The sequence below is a fragment of the Notothenia coriiceps genome, unplaced genomic scaffold (genome assembly GCF_000735185.1).
Source record: "Notothenia coriiceps isolate Sejong01 unplaced genomic scaffold, NC01 NC01_scaffold00009245, whole genome shotgun sequence".
NCBI classification, from domain to species: Eukaryota; Metazoa; Chordata; class Actinopteri; order Perciformes; family Nototheniidae; genus Notothenia; species Notothenia coriiceps.
Genome location: NW_011341946.1, coordinates 832,205 through 848,018, shown reverse-complemented (window position 1 = coordinate 848,018; position 15,814 = coordinate 832,205). Strand labels below are relative to the sequence as shown.

At 44.7% G+C, this 15,814-nt stretch overlaps 2 protein-coding genes across 2 annotated transcripts in view; one reads left to right on the top strand and one right to left on the bottom strand.

The window, feature by feature from the left end:
- LOC104945183 (solute carrier family 2, facilitated glucose transporter member 1) overlaps window positions 1-15,814 on the top strand; it is a 653,665-nt gene that overhangs the window by 26,834 nt on the left and 611,017 nt on the right. The window lies entirely within an intron of this gene.
- ubr4 (ubiquitin protein ligase E3 component n-recognin 4) overlaps window positions 1-15,814 on the bottom strand; it is a 64,827-nt gene that overhangs the window by 1,793 nt on the left and 47,220 nt on the right. Inside the window, 43 exon segments of the mRNA XM_010770817.1 lie at window positions 120-210; window positions 405-629; window positions 750-944; window positions 1,034-1,159; window positions 1,283-1,425; window positions 1,543-1,656; window positions 1,787-2,005; window positions 2,129-2,228; window positions 2,337-2,510; window positions 3,804-3,994; window positions 4,109-4,225; window positions 4,655-4,779; window positions 5,645-5,732; window positions 5,834-5,914; window positions 6,041-6,238; window positions 6,374-6,495; window positions 6,737-6,910; window positions 7,055-7,136; window positions 7,370-7,511; window positions 7,796-7,905; window positions 8,128-8,288; window positions 8,410-8,539; window positions 9,074-9,201; window positions 9,319-9,403; window positions 9,493-9,583; window positions 9,830-10,179; window positions 10,275-10,403; window positions 10,732-10,857; window positions 11,027-11,165; window positions 11,274-11,513; window positions 11,695-11,888; window positions 12,067-12,154; window positions 12,258-12,343; window positions 12,615-12,759; window positions 12,996-13,164; window positions 13,273-13,518; window positions 13,604-13,682; window positions 13,849-14,076; window positions 14,182-14,331; window positions 14,416-14,625; window positions 14,961-15,074; window positions 15,148-15,352; window positions 15,593-15,761. Of these exon segments, the coding sequence (XP_010769119.1) occupies window positions 120-210; window positions 405-629; window positions 750-944; window positions 1,034-1,159; window positions 1,283-1,425; window positions 1,543-1,656; window positions 1,787-2,005; window positions 2,129-2,228; window positions 2,337-2,510; window positions 3,804-3,994; window positions 4,109-4,225; window positions 4,655-4,779; window positions 5,645-5,732; window positions 5,834-5,914; window positions 6,041-6,238; window positions 6,374-6,495; window positions 6,737-6,910; window positions 7,055-7,136; window positions 7,370-7,511; window positions 7,796-7,905; window positions 8,128-8,288; window positions 8,410-8,539; window positions 9,074-9,201; window positions 9,319-9,403; window positions 9,493-9,583; window positions 9,830-10,179; window positions 10,275-10,403; window positions 10,732-10,857; window positions 11,027-11,165; window positions 11,274-11,513; window positions 11,695-11,888; window positions 12,067-12,154; window positions 12,258-12,343; window positions 12,615-12,759; window positions 12,996-13,164; window positions 13,273-13,518; window positions 13,604-13,682; window positions 13,849-14,076; window positions 14,182-14,331; window positions 14,416-14,625; window positions 14,961-15,074; window positions 15,148-15,352; window positions 15,593-15,761 (6,479 nt within the window).

Below are 15,814 nucleotides of genomic sequence, written 5' to 3'. Positions count from 1 at the left end.
GTGACCAACATCAGAGCACCAATTGATCAAAGCATGACGACCAAAACCATAACATATACATGGCAGATTGTTATTTGGATAATGCTTGTAGTTTTGAAAGTGTAACGCATTTATATTACCCTGAACATGTCGTAGACAAGATCCACCAGGGCCCAGAAGAGAAGAGGCGAGCGATATACTGCATATTCCTTTGGTGATTTATCTGTGAGTCTGACATTCAGAAAGAAAAGGATTCAAACAAATGTAAACATTTTAATTGAAATTAAAATCATAACTACAGTACACAGCAATACAGTTGTATTGACAAAAAGACAGTTCTCATTATTGCAGTTGGTAATCCTGCGCACTATGAAAAGATTATGGACAGGCAAATAAAGAAACGTGAATAAAACGAAGAGTCGTACTTGTTGGTGCAGACTGCCGAGACCTTGCGGACATGTGCGTTGACCAGGAGCCTCCGTAGGAAGTATAAACGTGAATTCCTCCAGCGTTCAGGCGGCATGATGTGCATGGCCAGGATGGTGAAATAGTGCGGGCCCTCAACATCGTAGGAGCTCTCCACCCACTTCTCGCACGGCTGCTCCTGGAAACTCTGCAGGTTCTTGTCCTCCCGGGATGTAGCCCTTGTACTGCAGGGATAGAGTGAGATGACAAAGGAGATAAGTGAAACATATAAACTACAAATATAGGCTGACTTTAGTTTGTGTGTCCAGCAGTTGGGCGTTGGGACAGAGGAGTCAGAAACATACGTGTTGAGGACGTAGAGCACCGTGTGGATGATGTAGGGGATGAGGTGGATGTTGCTCTCTCGTCCTCCTCCTCCCGTGTCCACGCTGAACGACTGTTCGGTAGCAAAGCGGTGGAACAGCAATTTGGTGTCGTGGATGTTCAGTTGGTAGGTTGGCTCCCGCTGGCCCGTGCACTCCTGCAGATATGTGTTGTGTCTGTGCAACAGAGAGAAACAAGTCAGAATGGGTTTCTCTGTGCAACACATGCAACGTTTTACTGTGTGTGCGCTGATGCATGACCTTACCTGGCTAAGCATGTAGCGAAGGCTGACTCTGGCACATGTGGCCCCCACACAGGAAGCAGCCCATTGCACTTGGTGTTGGCGTTCTGGAGGGCAGCACTCTCCCACTCCTCTCGCCCACGAGCCAGCCTGCCCCAGAGGAAAAGAATAATAAAAACATCAAATTAGAATGAAAGAAAAGGGAGGTTGCCCCATAACATTTAAAAAGGGCATTTAACCCTTTGGCAGGTTCATAACGGTGTCTGTTGCTACCTGACAGCTGCCAGATGGCAGTCATAGTGGACTATGTTAAAGTGCGACACAGTGCTGTAGCCCTGCTGCTTCCGAGGCTTGTTTTCAAAGTCCTCCAAGGCCACACGCTTTGTGAAAGTGTAAATGCCCAGGACTTTGGTTGGCTGGGAAAAAAGAGACAAAGAGAGAAACATTAATATAAAACACTACAAGGTGAGTCAGTGTACAGGAAGTCCTACGTAGTGCAGACACAAATCAGTCTCCTGATGCTAGACGTATACCTGGAACTTGTAACCCTCTCTGCAGATGCAGCAGGTCAGGCCCGGCTCCTCGATCAGCTCCTCCATCTGCTTCAGCAGCGAGGTCTTAGTCACCACCTGACCCTTCTCATTGGTCTGAAAGGCAAATCAACCACACCATTTAGTGACAAAGGTAGAGATAACAAAAAACCGCTTTTAAATAAAGTGGAGAATAAATGTATTAGAGAAAAATAGGGGGAAATGAGTGAAAAAAGGAAACAAGTACCGTCATTCCCAGGGTTCCCAGGGCCTTCTGTCTCATGGCCATAGCCATGCGCTTCTTTTCAGATCGGGTCTCCCTGCGGGCTGCATCAATCTTCAGGTTGACATCGCTGTGCTCCCTCAGGGCCTCCAGAAGGTTCTCTGCCAGCGTGCCAATGCCTTCGTCACTGGAAACCTGCTCCAGCTTGTGCAAGTTGGTTATTGAATCTGTGCCTATCAGCGCCTGAACAGAAGATAAGAAGACATTCAGTCAAATAGTCCCAAAATGTGTTGTATAGAGCCGGGTCAAATGGGTTGATCTTGTAGTAACTCCACCATACACAGGAACATCAACAGTAGTTAGTACCTGTGTGGGGGGGTGCTGGGTAGCCAAACCCCGGAGCAATCTGAGAATGAAGGGTAGAGCTGGTCTGGAGAGGAACTTCTTCCAGACATCTGCATCCAGACTGAAGAGAGTGCAGGGCAAGACAAACAAGAACAGATCTATCATTTCATCAAAGGCATTGATGGACTCTAAGTTAAGCTAAAGGTGAGGTGAAGGTGAGGAGACCTACTTTTTGGCATTGGGGATATGTTTCTTCATGTAGTCCAGTGCACTCTGTGTGATTCCCTTCTGGAGGATAAGATCTTTCAGCTGATGGCCGTTGCTGTTATTCTTGATCCCAGCAGCGATTTTGCAGAAGCAGTCCAAAAACACCTTGTCATCTGCACTATGCTCCTCGTCGTACCTTAGGATATAAAAGCCAGGGGTCAGTACTACTTCATCACAAGAGACGCTTTCACACTTTTCCAGTACTTTCCCTTTTAGTTCTGATAGTTACTGGGATTTTGCGTTCACACCAAAAAGAGAACTTAGTTCAAGCAATCTTTTTGAAAAAGTTCCCATTTCTGATTGGCTGGGCGGATTGCAAAACCACGCCCCGTAAAACTCGGAAAAGTTTTTTGAAGCCGCCATTGTATTTGCTAGCATTAGCATTATTAGCATTAGCCCAGCGCACAAATGCAGAGAGACTAACTTATGGCAACACAAAATAAAACATGGGAGCGGTGGAGATGAGGAGGTGTCGGCGTTCTGGCGATTTACTCGGAAGGCTTCAGTAGAAGCCAGTCCCCAACTCCGGGGACTTCCGGTGGCAGTTTACACCGTGAAGTTGTTTGCGGCCTGCCAGTAAACCCAAAGCAGAAGAAGAAGAAGTGCCGTCAGCGGCTCATTTGCGTAATCCTCTCTCAGGGACTTATTCCGGTGTGAACGCGATCGGCTCTTATGGCGCATTTCCACTGCAGCTGTTAGACCCGTTTACGCGTCTTCAAGTGGCCTTTCCATAAAGCGTAGCACCGGCTAGCGGGTACTTTTTCCGGCCCCATAAAATCGTGGTTCTATCAGGCCAGGGCCAGGGCTGAACTAGTGACGTCCACACTCTCGACTGCCGATTGGTCAGAGAGAATCGTCACAAGATCGCGCGCGAGATCATCCCTAGCGTCGCATATATATCTAGAAGCAAGCTTGCAGCATTTTTATACACAGCATTTTTGTAAACGGAGGAGCTACAAAAATGGCAACGTCAAAGAAAAGCACACCGTGGTCGACCGAGGAGGTGACGACGTTCCTAAATCTCATTGGGGATGATAAAATCCAGCGGGAGCTGATCGCCCCGCCTACACTGCGTTGCTGCCCCAGGTCCTAAACTGTAATTGAAATGTGCCACGGCCTCGGACGGCCAGTGAGGCAGCCCGAGGCCTGAGCGAGGACGCTTGGGGACGCTTAAATGGGGCTACCCCAGTGGAAATGTGCCATTAGTTCCATGGGGGAACTAAGTGCTGGGAACTAAGTGCTTGGAACTAAGTACTAAGTGTGTAATACCCAAACACTCATTAGAAAAGGTTCTCAGAGTAGCACAACATCTGTCTGAAATCAGCCGGGTTTGATATGTAACACATTTTTGTAACAAGTGTTTTTTCTATCCATTAAGACCTAAACATTATCCATTATTAAAATTGAGATAAAGTGAAGTGGTGCCCACTTGTCAAAGCTGCAACACGGTTTGAAGCGCTCCACCAGGATCCTCATCTTCTCCAGCTCCCCGAAGGACAGGTATGGGATGATGCGCAGCAGACCCTGCAGCACGCTGGGGTTTGAGCGCACGAACAGGGTGTTGATCTGATCCAACAACATGACCAGCTGATCCGTGTCTCCTGTCAGCAGGAGGTTACCCTGCAGAAGAGCAAATACTTCCCGTTAGAAGGACAAGCATACATTTGTACAGGCTTTGATATATTGATGGCCTCAAATGTTGACTCCAAAGATGAATCTGCTGTAGAGTCTTACCTTGTCCTCTGAAATCTCAGCATTGGCTTCGTCCAGAATGATTTCCATGATGCTCAGAACTTGCTCTGCTATGGAGGCTCCACCACTGTCCTTACTCTCCTGTTCTGCCACTAAAGCCTGATAGGATAAAGGACATTCAAGGTTCAAGGTTCTTTATTGTCAAACTAACATAGCTACAGAGTAATTATGTCGTTGAAAATCTTAGGTCACAGGCTTCTCCAACAATGCAACACAATATTACAGATAAGCAGACAATATTAAAGCATATTATATTAAAAGTAATACAAAAGAAAAATAGTTCTAAAAAAAGAGAGAAAAAAAGTGGAATAGTGCAATACGAGTCTATATACAAGTTATTGGAATGATATATTAGATAATAGATAAATAATTACTAAGTAGCAGATGAATGTTGTGAAATGTCAAACTTAAAGTTTCTTAAACCCTGAAACTGATAAACTGCATTATAAAAGCCTGGTTAACATTGCACAATGTGTATGTAATGGATGAAACAAGCAACACAATGTTACACAGTCAGTGAACACTCACCAGGTTCAGAGTTCCCAGCATGACGTTGAGTGTGTTCATCTCTGGTTTGACCAGCTGCTGCCTGTTGATCTTCACCTTCCCACAGTAACTGAACAACTTCAGCAAAACCTGTGGAGGAAACACATGTTGTCACAAAGCTGCTGCACTGTTGGTATTTATGAAAAGTGCACGAGGGATGAGGCATCTCATCAAACTCTAATTATTTTTCATGTACATTTCCCAAAGAGTTTCAGTATNCGAAAACGTTCGTTTGTCACAAAATAAATTACACTTGTTTGACTTAGATTTGAGGGCATGGGCTTGAGCATGATGTAATTATGTTATCTATCACATTCGCTAACCTGACTTTAAATTCTTTAAACAGCTCTGGATGCCGGTCGGCGGGTGCTTAGCCAAGTTTGATGTGTTGGCTCCATTGGTTTGCAGGGATCTAAAACATGTCTTACAGACAGGCCTCGTGGTGTCCGTAGGCTTGCCCTCACTGTCAGAGATATAGCTCAAATACTTCCAAATTTCGCTTCTGGCGTCTTTTTTGTCAACAAGCCGAGGCGCAGCGGCAGTTGCACTCCCACTTGCAGCCATGCTTCTCGTTTAGTTTTCCCACACGCTCTGGCAGCTAGCGCGTGGCCGCATGCACGAGAGAGGGGGGGGACTTAGAGCGTGCTTGAAAGGGGCGGGACTGCAGGCACGACTGCAGTGCAGGGAGTGGGAGCAGAGCGCTGAACACACACGGCTCTTATTAAAGCGGCGCTTTCTCACCGGAGTACTTTTCCCCGTCATTCTTAAAGTACTGATAATAATGAAACGGAGGAATCGTAACGTTTTTAACGGCAGGGTATCGCGGTACCTTTCAAGTATCGGTACACCGTGCAACACTAGTATGGAGTACTTGTGATGGCAAAGAGCATGTTCCTGTGGCTAATGGCTTACTCATAGGCTAACAGCATTAATACATGTGATATTTAGACTATTATACAGTGTAAATCTAACCTGTGGTCGAGTCCAGTGACTCTATGAACTCCTCAGTGGCATCTCCCAGCAGACCTCTCATTCGATAGATGATCCTCATTGGCTCACCCTGGGGGGGAGTAGGAATTGCATTATTACATTACTATCCAGAGTACTGCAAGCCTTTAATGACAATGTGCAAAATAATCCTAAAAATGACCAATTATTTACCTCATTTGTAGGGCACCAGACCTTCTTGTAGACTTCTGCAACTGACAGATCCAAGCTAATGATTTTGTTGTTTACCAGAAGCTGTGGGGAGAGGAAACAACAGGTCAGCTTTTAGAATTCAGTAACAAATAGTTAAGAGTTTGATAAAACGCTCATATTAAAACAAGGAAGACTGTTTTTTAGAGCAGCCTAAAATAAACATTTTACCTCCATGCCACTGTCGTCTTCAAGAAGCGCCACCAGGTCGCAGTCCTGGCAGATTTTGTTCTTGATGTCCCTCATCAGGGGGCCGATGCCAGGCTCGTTGCTGCTGTAGGGGTTTCCTGGCATGCGGCCCTGCAGGAAGTCCTCCTGCTGAGGATCTTTTTCCAGGGTCACAAAGAACTCGGTCACCTCATTCTCCTCCTAAACACAAAGGAACAAACAAAAGCTTGAGACAAAGATACAGCAACACTGAACCATAAAACATTTTCTTACATTCTTTCTTTCTGTATGAAATGTGCATTCAAAATGCAACATAGTAGACTAGAGTTAACTTACAGGATAGATGATGCTGCACAGTCGCTCAAAAATGAAGACAGGCGTCCTGTAGTCATCCAGGTTGTACCGCTTTGCAGTCTCTATGCACACTGCCATGAATGCCTTTGTTTCAGACTCAGTACCTAGGAACACACAGCAAGATGCATTATGTTTTTAAAACGTACATCATATGAAACTAATCAATCGTTAAAAAACGGATTTATAATTCATGCTTTACCTTAGCAGCAATTAAATACTTGGATTGGATTTATTTAATCTTTTATGTTAGAATCAAAACAAATAATCACTAAAAGCAGCAACCATGCAGCAGAACCCAAACGATGGTTAAAGAAATAGGTGTGTTGAACTGGAGTCAGTGCAGACCTGTTGTCATGTCCTCCAGCATCTCCAGAAGCATGTCCTGAGTCTCGTCGATGAGCTTCGTGCGCTGCACCACCAGTTTCCTCAGACACAGGTAGCCGTTCAACACCGTGCCGACCAGCCGGCTTTTGAAATGCCGCTTGATGGACTCCACTTCCACGAAAGAAGAGAGCAACCCTGCAGCGGCACCAAACACATACAAATCATTTAACTATTCAAAAAAGGTCATCAAAACATTCAAGAAACTCCGGCTCAAATAAAAAAAATATCTAAATGGTCATCTAAACCACAAAATGCATAGTCATGTCAAATTGAACATACCAGTCAAGCTCTTGAGGGCGTAGCCTTGCTGCAGGTCTGTGCTCAGTGTGGCCTCCTCCAGAGCCAGCAGGTTGGCGATTTCCTGCAAACAGAATAAATACAGTTATAAGGTCCAGTGTTCTTTGCTAGATTTTCTGAATATAGGGGTAACTCTAGCAACAGAATGAATGTTATGTTCTTAAAATGAAAGATCTTATTTTTAATACATTTCCTTGCAACAAAACAATGAAACTGATGGAAGCCAGTGGCACTTATGCAAAACGCTGAGTTTATCATCGCTTAAAATGATTTTGTCTTGAACTTTCAGGCCATTACCTTGGTGATCAGGTTACCGATGTAGGGCAGGACCCCGCGGGCTGCCAGGTAAACCTTCCAGTGTGTCGGCTTGATCAGCTTCTGGTACAGACCCAGGTACTCCACTGCACACTCTCCAGCTACACTCAGCTCATCCAGGTAACTGAGACAAACACACAAAGAGTCACTTTACAGTCAGGGCAAAAGTTGAGTCAAAACGTTCACGCTCTAAACCATTTTCATGCTGAAAGCTTTTCATAAGGCTCAGAAGCAAGTTCAATAGCAAAGCAATTTCTGTAAAATGTTTCCATCACAATCATAATGAATAGAAAGACTTTCAATGAAAAGGAAATCTTAAGAGTAATCGAATAACAGTTAATGCATTTTCTGGATTTTGCATATTGAGATGTTTGTTTTACTAGCTGTTGTTTTGTTGGAGGCTCCTACCTGGTGAGAAGGTCCAGCACCTGCTGCTTGCGGCTGGGGATCGTGGTTAAGGCCTCCACAATGGTGCAGGCTGCCTGTCTGGCTGCCTGAGTGGCAGGTGTGAAAAGGACCTGCAACAAAAAAAACTTGAGTAAAACAATTGTATTTGAACAAGATGTTTTAACATGTTTGTAAAATATGAAGATATATATATTTGTTCAATTTTAAAAACAGATTTCTGGCTCATTTGATTCCTGAAGAAAATATATACACGTGCAGTTTTGACACGAATAAGAACAAGCAGAACTCTAGTATTTCTTGAAACAGGACTGTAAAACTTTGGTTTGTATTACCTGTCGCAGCCAGTTGTTGTGGCTCAGTTTGAGCAGGCGAGGGAAGAGGCCTTCACCTTTTTTGGACCTCATGAACTGCTTCCACTTCCAAACATACTTCTCCAACAGGTACTGCCTGCGCAGCTCAGTCTTCCCCTGAGGCTTCGACACATTTTCCTGGCCTGTGTTATCAAGTCAAATCAACAGTAATCAGCTTATCATCGTTACGTTTGATTTATTACGGAAAAACTATAAGAGAACCATCCTTTTACACTGCTATATTTGTTCAGACATGGCACTTACATCTTGCTGGGAGACACTTCTTCCAGGCTTCATAAGATGCTTTGGGGTCCTTCTTGAGCCAGAGCTGGGCCTGGGCGTGGATTTCATTACTGTAGGGCCTGACCGTGGTTAGAGACTCAATAGCAGCATCCTATAACCAAAAGCAAACATAGTGTTGTGTAAGGCAGTGGTTCCCAACCTTTTTTCCCAAGAATCCCCCCCAAATGACTGCTGTTGGAAGTTGCGACCCCCCCCCCCCCCAACACAAGGGAACAGGGGGGGGAAGTTTCAAAGTCTCAAAATGCTACAACTGTCACAAACTGGATGAATGTGAAGTATTTTGTTAAAGGAGGATGAAAGCGTAATTAAGGAGCACTATTGGAGTGACTGATGGTTATTGGACTCAGGATTCATTCATTTGGATTCCCGCTGTATGAAGAAATGAAAGGACAGCGCAAGTGGAAACAATTCCCCCAGGTTGGGAACCACTGGTGTAAGGAAACACTCACTTACACCACATACAAACTTTTAACATTTTTTAGACTGCTGTAGTTAAAAAATAAAGAAATTATATATTTACAATAATAGACTGGTATTTCCATGTTTTAAATCACTAACTGGTCCAAAGTCCTTCAAGCTAGCACTGCAGAGGTATGAGTGAGCAGTAGCTGAATGGCACATGTACCTTGTTCTTCTTGCTAGTGGCAGCCGGGGGCTTGATCAGCTTCTGCAGGATTCTCAGGCACATGAGAGTGATGTTCTCCACCACTACAGGCGTCTTTATATTCACCGACATCAAGAACAGACTGAGGGCTACAAGGAGAACAAAACCACAATGTTGTTAGACAAAGACCGCAAAGGCAACCAGACAAAATAACCCTGATAACAGAATTCAGATTTATGATAGCTAAGTGAAAAGAAAAGGCTTACCACAACGTAACCGTAGCTCCCAGCATCCTCCCTCTTTAGAAATAGAGTCTGTGAGCAGCAGCATTTCATACTGCAGATTACTAACCTGTTGGAAACAAAAAATGATATCATTAGTAAAACGTTACCAAAAGAAATTATTTTAATTAATTAAATGTAACTCCAAGGGAGACATACCAGGTCAGGATTGGCCCAGTGGCCTTTGAGAGCAGCGGACACCTTGGCGATAATGAGGTCATTCATCTGTTGGGTGGCCTCTGGATGATCTCTAAAGCAGGACAATATAGAAGAGTGATGTTGAATCATCACTGCAATACACTGTTTACATACAAACGCAGTGCAGACAAAGCTACTTTCAAACCAAGAGTGAATCTGCGGTGTTCTTCCACACGCTGATGGGTACCATAACCATCACCCAATCTTGAGTACCACGTTCAGCTACTAGTTAAAAGTTATGCAAATGTATCAACTTGTATTCAACCCTAATAAACCAATAGGTGAGGAAGGGACATACCTGGTGAGGAGACAGACCAACTGCCGCACCTCCTCCCTCATGGCAGCTGTACCTCGCCGCAGGTTATACTCAAACAGTTCACGGATGAGACCCTGGAGGACCAGGATCTGCCGGAGGGCCGGGTTGGTGGCCAGAGCACGAAGCAGTGTGATACAGTGACCCGTGACAGCTGAGGCACAGCCATAGCACTTGTTTGAAGAGGTGTGGCCGCAGCCCAGCACGGAGTTGGCCCGGTACTGACTGGCGGTGATGGTGGGCTGGTGGCTGCTGCTGCTGCGGGACGACTTGGTGGCAGCTTCTCTCTGCTGCAGATCATACTCCAGGAGCTCTTTACGAGAGGCAAGCACTTTCTGTAAACAGAGACAGAGGCAAGAGCTGTAGGTGAAGAGGGAAAAAACTGTTCCTTGGTAAATAAATAGGAAACCGTTTTTCCTCTCTATCTTACCTGTATAATCTTGGAGAGTTCATCAAATGATGTCTTGCAGTCTCCGCTGTACTCTTGAGCCAGCTGCTGAATGTATCTGTTCACATTAGCAGAGGACGTACCAAGTCCTGCACCGGCTCCACTGTCGTCCTGAGGGCAATGCAGGGGAAGAAATACCTCCTCAGATAAAGCTTTGGAAAGTCTACAAAAACACTGTTTCTACTATAGTGACCTAAAGTCATATCTTTCGCAGTTCTCTGAAACAGATTTAGAGAAAGGCAATGAAATACTGATGTTCTAATGGAACCGAAGGCTTTCAAAGATTCATATCTCCTGAATTGTATTTGGGAAAGTCTAATCTCAACAATAACCAAAGACAAAGGGGTTTTCTTTTTTTTATTCAAAGATCTAATTATCATCAAACATCGGACTGGTATTGGACTAAATGAGTTCTGTTCAGGCCCCTCTTGTGACTTACCTGTGGTTTTTCTGGTGCCGCCTCGTTGACTTTAGAAAGGAGGCTCTCCAACTGGGGCCGGTGGCCCATCAGCTGGTGGTAGACCCGGTCAGCTTTGTCCAGCAGGGTGTTGATGTTGGTCACAGCCTGTAGGAAAAGGACACATTAAAGATGACATGAGGCAGAGTGAAGAAGTGATGCAGATCTGCTTTCCTCAGCAAACTAAGAGGAGAGTGTATATTTGACCAAACAAGATGATTTGATAGAATGGCAACCCTTTTGTTGAGTCCTTTCCATTTCACACGAGTATGCTTACCTTTTTCCTGTCTTCCTCATTCTCAATGGGATCCACAGCACAGCATGGTCTAGCATATAGCATGAAGTCAAATCTGGCATATTTGCAAAAGCCACAGGCATTGCACAGGAAGGGGTCTTTTTCATCGTAGTTGATAGACCTTAAAGACAAAAAACACCAATTAAAAATACAAATCATCTTCAATATTTCCAATAATTTCAGACTTTCCCAAATCCTTTCAGACACGCGGAGGACCCCTGCTGCTCACCTGCACTTGTGGCACTGATACACGTTCTCACCGCAGTTGCCACAGACCCCAGGGTTGGCCGGCACAGAGGCGCTGCAGCGTGGACACTGCAGGGTCTCGGTGGAGGCCTGGTAGTTCTCGTAAAAATCAGAGAACTCGATCATCAGGTTGGATGCGACGATGGGTAAAGGAAGGTCGATCTTCACCTCGGTTTGTCCTGGGGTCAGCTGGACTTTCTTGGCTTTGTGCCAACGAGCAGGTCTACAAACAGACAGTGAAGTTAAGAGACCTTACTTCATACAGGCAAATGAATCAAAGTGAAACTGTGACCAATATGTACTCTTTGTATTTTAGAACTTCACTTTTAAATAACTGTTATGAACATGAGTGAAAAATAAATGAGGGGAAGAAGAAAGGCCGGGAGATCTTTTTTGAAACGTACTTGTTTTTCAGCTCCACGATAGCCTGGACCGTTCTGTTGTTGTAGTAGAGGTTGATGGTGCGGACCATCTTGGTGCGTTTCAGGTCACCAATCTTCACGGTGACTTTGCTGATGGTGTGGCTGCCAATGAGCTTGACAACCTGCTGTGTGGTGGTGTAGCGGGTGTCCACTTTGATCGATGACAGCTTTATATTCTGGAGGAAACACAGAATAAACAAGGGAATGTTTAAAACAATAATAGACTGTTTAGGTTTAAATTAACTTTAGAGCGCGCACACTTTTAACTGTGTAGAAGCAAGCACTTGGATAATATTTGCTAAACTAGTTTATGCTAGAGATTGTGTCCATTGAGTGAAGTTGTGTTGCACATACTGAGAATGGAACTTCTGGATTGTTGCACACCAAGCAGGGGTCGCTCTCCAGAAAGAATCCATCAAACTCCACTAAACCGGACAGAGTGCTGCAGGAGAAAAGCATCAAGTCAATACGTTTGTTTGTGTGTGATGTCCACTACTTGAACTTTATTTTCCTTGCAACAAGATAGCATGTTCATGAAGACATACGTGTAGATGTTGGAGTTAGGGTGATTCGTCAGGATATGGTTCTGTGCCCTCAGGATTTCCACAGCTTTTTGGGAATACTCTTTCAGCTGGGGAAGAACATATATATATATATTTTATAAACTTTGAAGCTTTATTATTGCCAAAGCCTTTTTTTTGCCAAATGTCAAAAAGGTTTACACAGATAGGATAAGAAGTGTTAAGCAATATATCATGGATACAGTCTGCAAACTATTTATTGCACAAGTAGAAAACAATTATTGTGAACAATGGGTAAAGACCAGACCGCGATACAAGGCTCACGAATAACTCATTTTATACTATCTGTACAAAAAACGAGTGGGAGGCCTTCTGACAAACCTTCTTCTCCGTCTGTGGGGTTTTCAGAGAGAAGTATCCAAGCAGGTCAACAAACTGAGCAGCTTTGCGGCCATATGCAGGCAGCTCAGGCCAGATGGCCCAGGTCAGTTCGAGCAGCAGGTCCTGCTGAGATTTGCTGGAGTTCCTATAGAAACATATCAAGGATGTTATGTCACCATTTACAAATGATTTAAGCTTACATCTTTCGATAGTATGTTCATGGGAACTAATGCTTAATTACAATAGTCTAGAAACAGGTCGAGACAGTCTAAATGTAAAAGAAAGCAAATAAAGAGGCTGTCTTGTGTAAACTAGGTTTGCTTAAGCTTGGGACTACACCTAGCTGTTAGTCTACGCCTCAATCATTTAGATGTAAAGTACCTGTAGATATGAAGAGCCAGGCAGTGAGCTTGCCAGCGCACAGCAGAGGAGTTTGACTCCAGCAGGAAGCAGCGCAAGAACTGGATCAGTGTCTCCTTGTCTGCAAACTTGTTGAGCTGACTGACCAGAGCCATGCACAGCTGATCCTCCTGGCTGCCAACCCCCTCACCTGTGGACAGTCCAAAAGAGAACAGTCAAGAAAAAGACAGAACCGTTGGGGGGGTTGAGCATAATGCACCTGGAAGGAAATATGAAGAAGTCTCTGAACGTGTCTTACCCTCTTTGTCTTTCTCCTTGTCCTCTTTTTTGCTCTTTTTACTGGAGGACTTGCTTTGAGAGGACTGAGAAGTTCCTGCCTGTCCAGCACTACTGGAGCCTCCTCCTGAGAATGATGAAGATGAGGAGGAGGAGGAACTGGCCAGCACCTTACTGCCACACAGGGCACAGGAGAGCAGTTGCAAAAGAACAGGGGACACGCCCTCATCCACTAGGAAGCTGACTTGAAGCAGGAAGTACAACACAGCTGGACAGAAAAGAAAAACAACCCATTAAAAACACTGCCCTTAAAAGTTGTTAATAGTCACAAAAGCTGATCTGAAAACACCTACAGTCGTCCTTCATGCAGAACTTCTGCCAGTTGATCGTCCTCTGAGTGGCAATTTCAGCACAAGCTTTCAGATGTTCCATCTGCACCAAGAAAAGAGAGTTCAACTTAAACACAGAAAGCTACACACATTTCTAACCCTAAAGGAGCTGACCGCAGCATCACAGACTCAAACAGAACAAATGTAATATGAATTATACAAAGAGGCTCTTTTTGAGGTATCTTAATAAAAATGTGTGATTCACTTACCAGATTGATGAGTGTGTCGTACTGCAGAGCTGAGCCAGAAGTGGCTGTGACCACACCAGCACGGAGGAAGATGCCCTGCTCCTCCAGGAGCTTCTTGATGCTGCGCACATGGGAGTCAAGAGTGTGCAGATCCCTCAGCTGGCGGTATTTTTCCTTTGAGCCGCAGATAAACAACAGCAGCTTTCTGACTTGCCTCCTGACGAATGGTGTCTGTTGAATCATCAGATACTGAAAGGGAAAAGGGAGACGGGGTTAGAGGCTGTATCTGTGTCTTAAGTGAAGACAGAGGTTGAAAAGGAAAAGCACACAAGTCATTTTCACTCAATGTCTTACTTCCGACAGATAGTAAAACCAGGAATTGTCAAAGACAGGAGGTGGGATGCGTGGGTTGGTGTCAGCTATCTTCTTGATCTGATATGGCAGCCGGAGCACCATTTCAGTCAATAGCTGGGAGTAAGCTTCAAACACATCAGCCGCATGTCCCTAATGGGAGGAGCAACATAACAAGTTTAAATGAACATTCCTTGTACAAAACCCACAACTTGTTCAAATGTAACGATCTGTTACCTTGACGTATTGGCGCAGGAAGAAAGGGCTCATGTCGGGGGGAGAGGAGGCTGTGTGTGGGCGGAGGAGCTGGCTGGTTGTCGCAGGCTCTTCTTCGCCCTGTTGGCTCTTCCAGTAGTCCAGGAGTGATTTGAGCACATGGAGACAGTAGTCAATGGACCCAAGGCTGAGCAAGGCCGTCGCTGTGGCGTTCGAAATAAGCGAGGATGACTGGAAGAGAGAAAGAGGAGGCATCCATTATGAAGTACAATGTACAAACAACATGGTTTGAGTTTTGAAGAGACAGGGGTAAAAAAGGCTCCAAAGAAAAGAAGACATTTAGTAACATAGAAAAGGATGCTCGAGTCACGCAAATACCTTCTATGGATACTTCCATTTACTTTGAACAAACCATGATGTCTTACTTGTGTTTTTTAACTAAATAAAATGGTGCCTCCAACATTCTTTAAATGTACATGTTGTTAATATTATTATATTCTAAGAGAAATGTAACGGGTGGCTTTGAGGGAAATCCAAACTGTATTAAGAAAGTAAAGAGGATGTACCTCAGAAGAGGATTTGGAGACAGACTTGGTGCGAGACATGAAGACGCTGAGCAGCCTCATGATGACCAGGTGAACTTCATTGATGGAACTGCGCTCATTCTTCTTGGAAACGTCCTGCAGAGGAATAATATGGATTAAGTAAAACAACGACGACATGGAAAACAGGATTCATCACAAGGAGACTTACCTTCTTGTGCATGGAGAGCTCAGCAATGAGCTGTGCTAGCAGCTCATCCAAGGCGCCCTTATCCTTTTCATCCTCACCATCCAGGTCAGAGGTCAACATGAGGATGACCTGCATGTAAGGGATGGCTTGGACTCCGCCTACGTTGTGGAGCTGAGAAAGATGCTGAAGCAAGCGCTCCAGTAGCATAAGACGAACCATGTGGAGCCTGACAAGAAACACAAAATAAAACAGTAAAACATTTGTTTCCTTTACAACTGAGGAGACTATTTTAAACTTAATGTGTTATTTTTTTAATGACAATCTATTCCACCCTAAAAGCCAATATATTCCCAAATCTATTTTCTTCTGCGGTCATGGTATTGGCTTTGGATAGTAGAGAGATACGGTGTCAATTTGAGACGTCCTTTTTAATGATAAATTGTGCTAAGCTATCAGGATGTCTGACCTGTTGCTTGTGTGGATGTCTCCTTCCGTCTCTCCTTCTCCCTCTGAGCCTTCGCCCTCCTGCTGGGCTGTGGTGGTGCTGATGGCTCCGGTGCTGGAGCTCACACTGCCTGGACCGGCAGGGTGGCCCTCTACTGTTGTGTCCCCGTATGCACTACTGCGTCCTGACACTGTGTACACAGACACACACACACACTTTAGTTTCAAGTTATCAAAACATCAA